Source organism: Paraphaeosphaeria sporulosa, assembly GCF_001642045.1.
Source record: "Paraphaeosphaeria sporulosa strain AP3s5-JAC2a unplaced genomic scaffold CC84scaffold_1, whole genome shotgun sequence".
Lineage (NCBI taxonomy): Eukaryota > Fungi > Ascomycota > Dothideomycetes > Pleosporales > Didymosphaeriaceae > Paraphaeosphaeria > Paraphaeosphaeria sporulosa.
Window position 1 is genome coordinate 991,375 of NW_017253360.1, and position 13,825 is coordinate 1,005,199.

At 56.4% G+C, this 13,825-nt stretch overlaps 4 protein-coding genes across 4 annotated transcripts; 1 reads left to right on the forward strand and 3 right to left on the reverse strand.

The window, feature by feature from the left end:
* The first annotated feature begins 256 nt into the window (after positions 1-256).
* CC84DRAFT_38191 (uncharacterized protein) lies at positions 257-6,761 on the forward strand. Its single transcript, XM_018185980.1, has 3 exons — positions 257-6,158; positions 6,209-6,322; positions 6,385-6,761. Exons 1-3 carry the CDS (start codon positions 603-605, stop codon positions 6,649-6,651), a joined length of 5,937 nt encoding a protein of 1,978 aa, XP_018041860.1. The 5' UTR covers positions 257-602; the 3' UTR covers positions 6,652-6,761.
* A 1,094-nt stretch (positions 6,762-7,855) lies between these two features.
* CC84DRAFT_1253953 (uncharacterized protein) lies at positions 7,856-9,234 on the reverse strand (the record flags this gene model as incomplete). The annotated part of the gene is made up of 2 exons (XM_018184422.1): positions 9,040-9,234; positions 7,856-8,987 (listed from the first exon to the last, which is right to left on the reverse strand). Exons 1-2 carry the CDS (start codon positions 9,189-9,191, stop codon positions 7,856-7,858), a joined length of 1,284 nt encoding a protein of 427 aa, XP_018041861.1. The 5' UTR covers positions 9,192-9,234.
* Positions 9,235-9,567: 333 nt separating this feature from the next.
* CC84DRAFT_1159023 (uncharacterized protein) lies at positions 9,568-11,756 on the reverse strand. The gene has a single exon (XM_018177116.1). The coding sequence runs from the start codon at positions 11,742-11,744 to the stop codon at positions 10,062-10,064; it is 1,683 nt and encodes a 560-aa protein (XP_018041862.1). The 5' UTR covers positions 11,745-11,756; the 3' UTR covers positions 9,568-10,061.
* A 376-nt stretch (positions 11,757-12,132) lies between these two features.
* CC84DRAFT_38217 (uncharacterized protein) lies at positions 12,133-13,545 on the reverse strand. Its single transcript, XM_018185981.1, has one exon. It carries the CDS (start codon positions 13,476-13,478, stop codon positions 12,288-12,290), a length of 1,191 nt encoding a protein of 396 aa, XP_018041863.1. The 5' UTR covers positions 13,479-13,545; the 3' UTR covers positions 12,133-12,287.
* Between the last annotated feature and the right edge of the window lie 280 nt (positions 13,546-13,825).

The following is a 13,825-nucleotide window of genomic DNA, read 5'->3' on the forward strand; positions in this document are numbered from 1 at the left end:
CATGACGTATCGCCCCTGCCCTGCGCACGCCAGATTTGAGGGCGGCTCGCAGCTCCGCGTGTGCAGAGGCGAATGAATATACATTCTGCCATACCAGCCGTCAGCCACTGTGCCGTTGGAGCGGCGCAGAATAGGCGCCTGAACATTTGCGTGTCTGCAGTAGACGGCGGACCCGCCCGCTAGAAGGTGGAAGTGGCAGCACTGGGGCCGGACTACAGTTGCGTCCCTGGTCCTGCGAGCCTTGTGCCAGGAAACAGTCTCCAGCTTAGCCCGCTGTCAGTCAGTCCGCTCTCGCTGCACGCCAGCCTGCCCGCCCGACCGCATCGCCAGCGCAGTCCGGCCAATATTGCGGCGCTGCTGTTGTTGCTGTCCGCCTGCTGCAGCCTCACGCCCGCCGCATCGGGTCGTCGCTTCGTCGCTGTCGCGCTCCAGGGTTCTGCTGGTACGTCATTGTGGACTTAAGGGACGCTGCGCTGTCAAGGGCTGTCTTGTCTTAGTCCCACCGTCTCCGCGAATGCATGAACTGCCCTGTCGCCGGCCATTGTGGAATCCTTCGCACGTCCTCTCCCTCAGTCCGTTGGAGGAGATAGGGGGATGCAAGAATGAATCGGGCTCCGTTGCCGTCGCCAACATCGAGGGCTCCTGTCGAACCCACCGACGTCACCGCGAACGACACCGCTTCTTCGCACCCAAACCCAGCAGCACGCCCGGCGCTGCCGCGCTTCCCCCCCAGCAAGCCCGACCAGGACGACGACGAACCTGCGCACGCGCAGTCCCACGATGAAGACACCACCGACGCCGACATGAGCGACAGCGCCGACACAGGCCGGGTCCACGAAGCGACGCAGGCAAAGTCGTCGCCGGATGAGCTCGAGATCGAGCGTCTGCGCACCCTGCAGCTGAAGGCCATCCAGAAGCAGCAGCGGGCGCGGGCGCAGGGCGCAGACGCGGCCACCCCGGCGTCGAGAACGCCCCTCGGCGGACGTCGCCCCTCGCCCATCAAAGAGGAACCCGCCTCCGCGCTGTCGCCCACGCTCGAAGGCGCCTTCAGCAGCCCGCTGCCCACGGCGCAGACCGCCTCGACCGAGTCGACCGAGTCTGCCAGAACCATCCGTGGCAGCGTACCCCCTACACCCGCCGGCCGCGCCCTCCGCACCCCCTCGTACCCCTTCCCTACCGTCCCAAACACCCCCGCAGCGTGGTCGTCCGCGTTCCACCAGCCCTTTACGAGCCTGTCGCCTACCGTTTCCGCAATGTATGGCAGAGACTATGCTGCACCCCGAGAGCGTGTACTATCCGAGTCTAGCACGCCCGCTGCGTCAGGGACACCGTTTGCGCCTGGGCAAAGGCCCTTGAACAGCCCCCGCCCGGAAGACCCACGTTTTCCAAGCCCGAACCTATATGACCTGGTTCTGTCAGTGAACTTGGAACCCGGACTCGCTGCGTGGTGGAGCAATGTCACAAAAATAATGTACGAGAACTACGGAGTGGAAAGAGCGACGTTGGCCGTCCCCGCGGATTCGTCGGATATTGAGAACGTCCCGTGGGGCCAGAAATGCGCGTTCCATGCATCTGCTCAGGGTGAGAGCCCCCGTATGACCACATTCGAAGCAAAGGCGCCCGAGAAAAGTCCAAGCCCGGAATCGGAGGACCATGACGACCTTCCGCCGGTGCCTATAATACCAGACAGGAGGCCGAAATTGCCTTCACGCCACTCGTATGCGGGACACGAACGCCAGAAGAAAGATGCTCCCGACAGCCCAGTGCCGGCGTTTCCTCAACGACCGCGCGGGCTTCTTCGAACCGTCAGCCATGCACCCCAAACAGCAACAAGAGCGGAGCATCCATTGCGACAAGTGCTGCCCATGTCCTATGACGGAACCTCGTACCAACAATCCACCCCTACTCCATCCAGAGTGCCCACTTTCAGTGATCCTGACTTTTCGAGTGTTGGTGGTGCAGAGACTTCAACGCCTGTTGCTGTGTACCCTGTACTGCGCGCCCTAGATCATGAACCTGATCCGCTCATTGACAACTCCGGTGTCAATCGGGTTTTGGAAAGAGGCCGTGTGGTGACACTGACTAGAGACTACTCACCGTCGTTCTCTTCTGGCCACAGCTCAAGCGACTCGTCACACGAAGATCTACCTCAACCGCCCACAAAAACTCACGGATCCACGCAGGAAGCCCAGCGGCCCTCAAACGTTCGAACACGCACAGGCCAAGCGTCTAAAGCATCAGAACAAAATGATCGCCGACTACAACCTCGCTACGAAGAGTACGAGCAATTCCCTAGCTCGCCCTGGGCGCAGTCCCCCGCTCCGTCGCCCGCAGTTCAGAATGATGCATCAGAGAATCCTTTCTTTGCGACAAGCAATGTTGACGAAGAGACTTTCAACCCCTCTAGTTCCACCCAGGACTACACCCAGTACGGCATTGTCGAAGCGATCGGTGTCGACAAAGCCAGCACTGTAACACATATACCTCTGATTCACCCCACATTATCACAGACAATGCAGGCTCCCGATCCCGGAACGCCCTCTCATACCCCGTCTCCCTCTAGAAGAGTGTCTGAGCAGTCCGTACCAGAATCGACGGCTCCACGAGAGGACTTTGAGCGTAAAGCACCCATTGCCATACTATCCATCCTATCGCCCATCGTACCGTATCCTCGAAACCTTACGAATTCTCTCAAGCATTTCGGTCCCCATCTAGCGACTTCCTTCTCGAACGCGTGGCAATTTTCAAACGCGCAGGCTCAAGCGACGGGCACTGCGCAGCGGCGATTTGGTTCAGGTCAGACACCAGGCCTGGCGCCAATGGCGGGTTCAGAGCGCCTTGAGAATCTCATGCATCTCGATCTTGAGAGTATTGGCAACTCTACTGGTGGGAGCGTGACAAGTCCCTCGGATTACTCTGGGCGCTCGAGACCGAGCCCGGGTGGCTCCATTGCGGGTACCCCAGGCTGGGATGCCAGTGCCCTCGGGTTGTCCAGCAAGCAGTCTGTGACTAGTACTCCAGGACACTTGGCAGGCAGTGAAGCCGTGGAAAGCTACTTTGATAGCAAGAAGAGGAGCACTCGTGGACAACCCGCGGCACACGAACAGAACCGCAAGCCAGAAAAGCACGCAGGAAAGAGAATGAGTGTTAGCAGCGTAGCGGAGACTCCTGAGGACGACGCACCAACGCCAAGGAATGAGAAGGGCCTCACCGAAGAAGCGCAAGGATCGCGAAAAGCTCGAATGGCGCCTCGAGGGCACTCGCTTCTCCATTCGTATGGAGCGGATTTCAGCTCTTCGTTCCAGTCGCTCCCTACCGCGACGGCGACTACGCCTGGGCTTCGGACACCGTTGACACCAGCCGGCCACGCACGGAGCAGCTCTTTGTCAGAAATTCTGCCTGCTCCGATCATGCCACCTCCGTCCGAGAATCTTCTACGCACGATTATCGACTCTTTACCAGTCCAGACCTTCACTGCCCTTCCCACTACTGGGGCCCTCACTTGGGTAAATTCTAAGTTCTTGATCTACCGAGGCCAGGAACAACATCAAGTTCTACAAGGGCCCTGGGATACGATACATCCTGATGATCGCGAAGGATATCTGGAGCAATGGAACAAATCTCTGCGGACGGGACAGCAGCTGCAAAAGAAGGTTCGATTACGAAGATTTGACAATCTCTACAGATGGTTCTATGTACGAGTGGCGCCCTTGAAGAATAAGCGTGGCCAGATCGTACATTGGATTGGAACCAACATGGACTTCCATGATCAACACCTAGCAGAAATTAATTCTGCCCGCCAGCAAGAGACTGCCGCATCAGAAGCCAAATATCGCGCGCTTGCCAACTCCAGTCCTCAGGTGGTCTTCGTGGTCTCCGATCGCCGCGGTCTGACATTCTGTAACTCTCAGTGGGAGACCTACTCTGGTCAGACGGAGACGCAAGCGCATGGGAATGGCTTCCTTGAGCACGTGCATCCTGAGGATGTTATCAAATGCAAATTGCCAGAGATGTCGGACGATGGCTCTGCCAATGTGCCCACTTCTTTACCGACAGAACATGCTCGTCAAGACTCGTCGTCGTCCGACGATTCTTCTGAGACCGAGAAGACGATCACTAGCCCCGGGAGCTCGCCGGATAGGATGGACATGCCTCAGGCAAAACTCTCGAGGCTCGCTAGTACAGGTATTCTCAGGATCAAGAAGGATGCTGATGGCCGCGCCTCTTACTCTACTGAAGTCCGACTCCGTAACAAGGCAGGAGAATATCGATGGCATCTTGTTCGCATCTTGCTCGAGAAGTCGCTCGCAGAGGATAGTGAGGAAGAGACTTGGTACGGAACCGCTACCGACATCAACGACCACAAGCTTCTTGAGCAGACCCTCAAGGAAACGATGGACGCCAAAGGTCGCTTCCTCAGCAACATGTCTCACGAAATCCGCACGCCGCTCAATGGTATCTCCGGCATGGTCAACTTCCTGCTGGATAGCCCGCTCAACCCAGAGCAGCTCGAACACGTTAACATTATCAAGGCTAGCACGGACAGTCTGCTGAATCTCATCAATGACATTCTAGATTTGTCCAAGGTGGAGGCAGGCATGATCAAGCTTACCATGGAGTGGCTCCACTTGCCTTCTCTACTGGAAGAGGTGAACGACCTTAATATGGGTCTCGCCATACAGAAAGGACTGGAGCTCAACTACGTCATGGATGAAGGCGTGCCGTTGATGGTCAAGGGTGACAAGTTCCGCATCCGTCAAGTGCTCTTGAACGTCGTCGGCAACGCGATCAAGTTCACACAAAAGGGCGAGATCTTCGTACGCTGCCGACTCCAGCCTTCGGATAAGACAGGACCGTTGGCTAATAACGAGACCATGGTACGCTTTGAAGTCATTGACACAGGATTGGGTTTCACCGAGAACGAGGCCAAGTATTTGTTCAAGCGGTTCAGCCAGATCGATGCGAGCAGCACGCGTCAACATGGGGGTACAGGTCTTGGGCTGGCGATCTCGATGCAATTTGTTGAACTTCATGGAGGACGAATGGACGCTCAAAGTATTCCCGGCAAGGGCTCGACCTTCTTCTTTACCATCAAGTTCGGCCTGCCCTCAGAAGATGACTATCCGCAACCGAAGCCTTCAACCCCAGGCACACCGGCACTTGAGCCATCTATACCGGTCCCGGCGTTGCCAATACAGCCTGCAGCACCCCTGTCAAAGCTTACACAACCGCCGCATCTCGCTCAGTTCCGTCACGAGCGCTTCTCCAGCAGTTCTTCTGAGAAGAGCGAATCGGTCAAGTCGCCTGTACCGAGTCTTACCGCGTCCGAGCGGTCTCGTGCATCTCCTTCTCTCTCATCGGGGAGCTCGGATCACTCTCTTACCAGTGCCGCTCTGACCGGGAAGTCAAGTCTCCGTTCAGAACGCTCGTCGGCCTCGTCTTTCCTGCAGGAGAGTACACTAGCGAACGCCGAGCCGGAGATGAAGCTTGCTCTCCCATCTAAGAGATCGGCGAGTGACGACTCTCCCATGAGCTCAGAGGAGACTGTCACCGCCATTGGAGCTCAGCGCAGCCTGTCGCCACTTGGCAGCTCGTTGCAGCCTCCGATGTATTCGATTCTAGTTGTGTGCCCGTTGGTGCACAGCAGAGAAGCTACCATCCGACACATCAAGCAGACTCTGCCCACCGGTATCCCGCATCAAGTCACAGGACAACCCAGCCTAGTCGAGGCCCAGCGCATGATTGGTGGTGACGACCCCGTCCTCTTCACCCATGTTGTGCTCGTCCTGCACGAGACAACCGAAGTCATCACGATCATGGACCAGATCCTGAACTCGATGGTGCACGGCAATGCCTCTATAGTGGTTGTGTCGGACCCCGCACAAAAGAAAGAATTGATGAGCGCAGCACCCATGTACGACTACGACCAGCTGCTGACAGACCGCCGCTTGCAGTTTATCTACCGCCCGCTCAAGCCGTCCAAGTTCGCCGTCATCTTCGACCCGCAGAAGGAGCGCGAGTCCAGCACCGACCGCAATCAGGATACCGCGCAGCAGGTCGTGTTCAATCAAAAACTTGTGTTCGAGGAGCTTAAGCGGAGGCTCGGCGGCAAGGGGCACAAGGTGCTGCTGGTCGAGGATAATCATATCAATCAGACGGTAGGTAATGTGGTCTTGTGATGAGGAAACATTGGGCTAATGCATGATAGGTCGTACTCAAGTTCCTGGCTAGGATATCGATCGAAGTTGAAACGGTGCTAGACGGTGTGCAGTGCACCGACATTGTCTTCTCCAAGCCTCCAGGTTACTACTCCATCATCCTGGTGCGTCGCTCTCATCCCTCATCCCTCCCCCCTCTCCTTATCTCCCAACTAACACCCCTCAGTGTGATCTCCACATGCCGAACAAAGACGGCTATACGGCGTGCAAGGAGATACGCCGGTGGGAAAAGAAAAATGGATACAAACGCCATCCAATCATCGCGCTGTCGGCGAACGTGCTTGGTGATGTGTACGCCAAGTGCGTGGATGCAGGGTTCAACAGCTATGTGACGAAGCCGGTGGAATTCAAGAAGCTGAGTTTGGTGATGATGAAGTTTCTGGATCCAGTGGACAAGGAGAAGAGTCCTGAGTTGATGCGAAAGAAAGGCTAAGGGGGAAGAAGCGGCAGGGTGTATCATGAAGAAAGTGGTGGAACGCATACATTTTGGATCAATAGGTTTTGCTTGCTTGCATTAGCCAAGGGCGCACATGAACGCATTTGAGATTTCGACGCGCCGCAAGCATACGAAGGCGGTCGCGCACGCGGGCGGAGGGAATGATAGAAACACAACGCAACGGATGGATACCCCGGGACACTCCAGAACGCGCCTTTTAGGGCGCCGGCGATGCTTCTATGCACTGGACTTGGCATTTGTTTTGCAGGATACACCAGGGCTGGAATAGGCATCGGATTAATGACTTGGATCGGGCGCATACCATACCTGGCGTTCTGCGCTTTACAATATACATATGGGAGGAGGATATGGTGGAACAGGGGGGATAGGAAGGATGAGAAGGGTGTAATATGGATATGGATATGACTGAGGAGGGATTGGGGAAGGGGAGGATGAATGATTGGGGGAGTTGTATGATTTGTACGATAGCTGGGTCAATATGTGGGGATGAGAACATACCAATATCAAAGTACCAACTGAATTGGGCATGTGAATGGTAACGGAAGTAAAGTCAACTTCGAAGCTCGCCTATGCTCAGCCACTTGCTCGTGCGTGTGATAGTTCCAGACTGCCATGATTACCACGCGAAGGAGCACAGAGTTCAGATTGCTGTGAGTGGCGGGAGAGGGGTTGCTGTAGCTCGTCGGGGTGTGTGTGTGTGTGTGTGTGTGTGTGTGTGTGTGTGTGTGTGTGTGTGTGTGTGTGTGTGTTGGGGGGATAGTGTGGTCATGCTAATCACTAGCCTGACGACCAATAGCTCATCACTTGCAAAGCTGAGAAAGCTGCTAGCCCAGACAACATACATGACGTTCGTGAATCGTGGATTGGAAAATTCGGAAATTCCGAATCTCGATTCTGGTTTCTAATAGGGCCGCAGCATACCCACGGGAGTTGGGTGTTAGATCTTCCACCATGGGAAACGTAAAAAATATCGTGGATAACCAGGCTAAGAGATGGGCAAACACTGTCTCACAAGACTTGCATGCAATACATTCGCACACCGCGGACTTGTGTGATACGACACCATATTGTCTTCTGTTCGCTAACGACCGTCCTTTCACCTCTAACCCACAGTCCTTTGCTGCAGGTCGTCCGGCCAGTCGTGCCGCAAACACGACGCACTTCCCACCTGCTACACCACCTACGTAAAGGTCGTCCCGCTCTTCTTTTTCTTCTTATTCTTATTTTTCTTCGCAGATGAAATCGTTCCGTTCGCAATCACAACCTCAGACGCTGGAGACGCGACCTCTACCGCGGGCGACACAACCTCATCCTCCTTCTGCCCAGCCACCTCCGGAGTGTCTTCCACCTGAGTGACATCCTTCTCGACGAAAGAATCATGCCTCGTGTGGGTTACCGGCTTCCCCATACTTTGATAAGTCTTGCTGTTCTTCAAGTCCAGCTCATCAGTCACACTCTCGGGCGCTGCCGGCGACCCAGGGCTCGCAGGTCTATGCTCCATCTCACCTGGCACACTCGGCTCGATCTCCTCAAGCTGGACCACATCCTCCTCATCGCCATTAATCCCACCAGCAAGCTGAAACTCGTCCACGTTGCCGTCGACACCCTCTCCCTCGCCCTCAGCCATACCTTTCAAGCCACCGCCCCCCTGCCCATCCCCACCCTTAGGACTATCCATCGGCGGCGCATCCCCACCCCCACCCCCTCCCCCGTCCCCCTCCACCTTCTCATACGTCCCCACAATCGCCCGCATAACAACCTTCCTGAACCTCTTATCCCCCTCAATCATCTCGACAAACCCCTCCTTGACAAAAAGTCCCGGATCCTTCGCCGCAGCGCCTTTGATCGCGTCTTCGAGATAACCGGCAAACCACCCTTCCTCCTCGGGCAAGATTGGAAACGCATGATCCCGCGCCACACCCAGGACATCCAGAATCGTCAGCGCCCGCCCTCGCGCGGCGATCTGGCCCTGCGCGAGTGCCGCCAGCCCGGGCATCTTGTACCGCACGGCAGCGGCATAGACGCATGCTGCGAGCTTGTACTCGGCGACCTCTTTCTTGTCGGCCTCGCCTTCCCACGCGAGCGTCTCGTAGCGCCCGGTATACAGGTAGGCGACTAGCGTGTGTGCAGTGACGGCGTCGAGGTCGGGGAGCGCGACGGTGTCGTTTGTTTTCTCGGCCCAGAGGGTGAGGGCGGGTTTGCCTGCGGCGAGGGAGAGGGCGGGGGCGAGGGCGAGGATGGAGGCGTGGAGGCGGTAGCGGGTGCGGGCGAGGCCGACGTCGAGGGAGATGAGGGGGGTGGAGGTGTAGGGCCTACTGCCATTAGCACTGAGCAGCGGGGCGTGGGATGTGGATATATTGTTACGATTTTGCATAGAAATCCGGTAGTGCCGTGGTGCCATTGCCGTTCTGCTTCTCAGCCGTGTCGGCAACAAGTCCAGCGTCCGAGCCGCGGACCGACAGCACGGTGGATGAGTCGTCGTGGACGGACATGCTGTCTGCAGGTGTCTTCCACATCCTGTCCGTTTCAGTCTGGTCTTCCCACTTCACGTCTCTTCACCCTTTGCTCCCACCTCTCCACCGGCCCAACCCCTCCTATATACCCTCCCCGCAGAGTGAGGCTCTTCCTCCGCATCTCTGCAAGCTGCGCTGGCACTCGCAAAATTCAAAAACATGCACGCATTCTGAGTTGTCCATCTCATCTAGTCTCAGCCTTGTGCGAGCGCAAATGTGGTTCGTCAGCCTTGTGGGTGAACTGCATGCTGCGTTCTTGTGCGAGAGGCATTGGCCAATCAGGCAAGACTGGTCCTCTGGCTGATCGGTGAATAGCTGACCGGTGCGGGGAGGGTGTGTGATTTGAGGATGAAGCACCTTCACGGGTTTCATGTGGTTGGGTGGTTGTCCGGGTGTGAGGGACTACACGTGTATTTGCGTAGATTTGGGTATGCTTGCATGCTGACAGAGGTGCACGGGCGAAGAGAAGAGGCAGGTATGGATTTGAGGTTGGAGTGTTTTGATCTAGAAGTTTTCTATATGACAGGTATGAACTTCTTCAGGTAGGCTTGTAGACCGAGTTCTGTCATCATACATGCGGCAGAACGCTCAAGTGAAGCTAGTGGCCTCGCCGAGAGTTATGCACGTGTTCGCCGTGATGTGAGGCGCGGCTTCAGCCGGGAGTGCTCGTGAAGGTGAGTTGCGTGCGGAGACGTTGCATGGGCTGCAAGTGGTATACCATGCACTGGTGTAGCCAGCTGATTGGAGATTCGGGAAGATACAATCCCAAACACAGTATCGAATCCAGGTTCGCTCAAATGTCCACTCCGCCATTTCGCTTGTGGTTTGATAGTGGTTCCCATCGCAAAGGATGGTCGCGTGCACCTCATGCCCTCAAGACCCCGCCGGTCGGGCACTTGCAAGCCTGACAACCTTTCCCCCACCCATCTGCTGCGTCTTCACCCACCCCTCTACATCGTCTGTACCAGCCTGTTCTCTCTTCTTCGTCGACAACACCTGCCACAGATTCGGGAAGCCTGCCTTAACAGGACTCCCCGCTTTCTTCGCACCCAGAATAGCCAGCTTCTTCAACTTCGGGCTGATGTACCCAGAAATCAGGCCTTCCAGGATCAACGACGCGCACAGGCCTTCTATCTCTTCAATATCGAACTGATGGACGTAAGGTACGACGCCCTCCATGCCCTCGAAGTCGGGATCGATGTACACTGGTGGCGTGGGGGGTGCTTGCAGACTGAACGACCACCCATTGGCCTGTGGCTTAGTCGGCGCCGCGCTGGCCCGCTTTTCGAGAAACGTTGCTGCAATGACAACGGCATTGAGATCTAGACTTGGCGGTGCGCGGTCCATTGGGCCTGGCTGCTTACCCGCGAGGAGGAAGACTCTGCGGTACAAACTCCGGTATACCATGATCTCGCAACAGTTGCCGATCTGGTAGAATACCTTCCAGCGACATAGCTTGGCCGCGTACTCCCAAGATAGGTCGAGATTCATCATTCGTTGAAACGCCTCGAGGTTGCCCTTGCGAATTGCTTGAGTTATCGGCTGGAAGATGTCGCGGAAATATACGGCTTCTGGCCGTGCGTATACCCGTTCGGACGGAAAGCGGCCAAGGATCAGATTCGCAACGAGCAGATAGAGGAGAATCAGTCGTCGTTGCTTCAGGAAGCTCTCATGTATTGGCGTGTCGGTGTATGCCTGTTGCAGGACCATCTGCGCCTGGTAGAAGTTGTTCGAGATGAAGTGATAGCGGCCGAGGTAGTAGAGGTATGTGACCCTGTCTCCAGCTGGGTAGAAGTGCAAGGGTGGGGACGCCGTCTCGATGTTCTTGAAAATCATGGAACAGTTGTCGAGCTTGTTTGACTGGAACAAGATCTTGAGACACACGTTGGCCATCTTGTATACGCCAATCTTCTTGCCGTCGGGCCTGCCGTCCTTTATCCCACCCGCGACCGTGTTCCTGTCGTTCAGGCAGGTGAGGAAGCCTGGTCGAACGATATTGGCTGCTTTTTCGGCAAGCGATTCGGCTTTGTCTTTGTCATTTTTGTCGCTCTTGGAGTGTGCGAGGGCAACCTGGGCGAGCTCGGGCTGTTTATCGAGGGCGATGGCCAAGCGCGCGAATATCTGGGCGTAGCCGATGAGAGTCGGGAGGACGAGGATGCCTTTGATGGGGTGTGCCAAGGCCAAGTTTCCCTTGGTCTGGACATCGCTCATGGCCTGATATGCCTTGAGCAGCTGGGACGTGTCGACGTCGCGGATGAAAGTGAGCCACGCGGCCAGGAAGCGGACCATGCTTTTCCAGTCCTGGATCGGGCGGCCTTCTTCATCGTCGCCTCCGCGTGTCTCGGTGACTGCAGCACTTATCACCGCTTCCAGGCGGTCTTCAGAGCCATCGTCGTCGACCGGGTACTCGACGCGCAGCTCCTCGATGAGCTCGTAGTAGACGGGGTTCGCGAACGGCGGTTCGAGGACGAGGATCGAGCGGATCTTGAGCGCATCGCGGTTCCCGATGGCGGAATTGACCTCGTGGCAGAAGGTGGCCACGAGTTGGCGGGACATGGCAGTGAATTGAGTCGAGGTGAGGCCGTCCGCGACCGCGAGGTTGGCCGCATTAGCGCGCGTAGATTAGCCCCGCGTGCGCGTGGGGCTTACAATGCTAGCGCGTTGTATCGCTATTGACACGCCAGGGTCAGCTCACGTGCCTTGCAGGATACCACACGTGACGCACAGGCTCGAGGTCAATGCAGACTTCCACCATCCCAAGAACTCGTCTCTTCCGGTGCTGACATGACTGTCAGTGTCCGCGCGACTATAAACGGACATCATAGCAGTAGAGCCGAGTAATCTGATTCTCCACACCAACTACAGGTGGCCACAAAGTGGTATCTTGCACAAACCATAGACAGATGAAGACTGTCAACTCATCACGTGAGGTAGCAATGGAGACGAGAAGCGAAAAATGTGTGGAAGACGCCAGACTATGATATTAAGTGGTAGCTGTATGCATGAATATGTACAAAAGAGAAAGGGTATGTATCGCTCGAGGCCTTCCTTCCTATACTACTACCGTCACGTTTTCCCTGGAGCAGAGCCCTGTCCCACCTAGTACCCATCGACACGCCACACCGAGCTATCGCTGTTGGCGCTGTAAGTGAAACCGCAGTTACCGTTGCCAACAACGTAGCCAGCACCAGTGTCAGAGCCCTTCTTGGAGAAGAAGAAGTTGGGGTGCTGAGTCTGCGAGCTGCAGGTCGAGCCCTCGTGGTAGAGGAGGAAGCAATTACGGCTGGTGGGGCGGAAGCTCCACGTCTCGCAGCCGGCGAATGCGTGGCAGGCGGAGCAGCACTCGGTGGCGCTGCTGGCGCCGTCGGCGACGATCTTGAAGTCGGAGGCGACGCCGGGGCCGTTGTTGGCGATGTTGGTGATGTAGTAGCCGACGCCGCCCGCGTTGAAGTTGGAGCCAAAGATGTTGTTGCCCTTGGTGCACGCGTCGTAGAGAGTGGGGCCGGGGATGATGCTGGTGGTCGTCGTGCTGACGGTGGTGGTCTCGGTGGTGAACGTAGTGACGAAGGTGGTTACGCTCGACGTGGACGAGTAGGTCTCGGTGGTGGATACATCATCGGGGACGACAGTGGAAGTCGAGGAAAGAACCTTGGTCTTGGTGGTCTTCTGCCAGTAAGGGCTGTACATGGTCGTAGGAGCCCTGGTCTTGGTGACGGTCTTGGTGTTCTTGTTGGGCACATATTGGGTGCAGTGGACCTTGGATGGCCAAGAGGCGGCGGCCAGACCTTTGACCTTCTTGCTCGTAACAGCACGGATGGCATGAGGATGCTCCAACTCGCGCTCAGCCTCATCTTCGCGCTTGTAAAGGCTGTTGCGGTTGACGGTATCGGCAATGGGCTTCCAGCCAGTAGCAGTGGGCACAATCGTCGTTGAAGTAGATGAGGTGGTGCTGGTGTCCGTTGCGGTCGCGGTCAAGGTGGAGGTGATGGTGTTGGTCGCAACATCGTAAAGTGTGGTGGTGGTGCTGAAAGTGTCGGTCACGGTGGAGTCCGTGACGACGCGGGTGCTTGTCGTGATCTTCGTGATCACATACCAGTAACGGAGCCACTCAGTGGTGACGGGAGTGACAGTGGTCGTTATGGTAGGCCGGATGCTCTTGGTCTTGGTTGCGAAGTCGGTCGGAACATTCTTGATAGACTTGCTACCCAGCTCAGTGCGGCAGGTGAAGGTTCCGACGTTGGCAGCAGCTGCGAGGACAGGCAGGAGCGCCGTGGCAATAGTGAACTTCATGATTAAAGGATTGATGAACCAAGTCTTCTGTCAATGAAGTAGAAGAGAGGAAGTGCTCAGTTGTGAGGCGGCTGATGAGAAGCTAGCAGTCAGAACGTGGTGGATTTAAAGACTTCCTCACCCAAGCCATGAGCCGATATCGACCCCTGGAGATATTAGCATCTGGTCTTTGCCGAAGCGCCCGCGAGAGAAAAAGTTGTCCAGACTGTCGGTCGCGATGGCCAAGAGCCTTCGGGGCGCACGACGCGAGACCTCGTGTGTCGCGTGCATTGTTGGTCAGAGACGCTTGCTGAACGCCCTCAGCCGATGTGGAAATACGCCATGACTGTTTACAGCGTCGCGGAGAG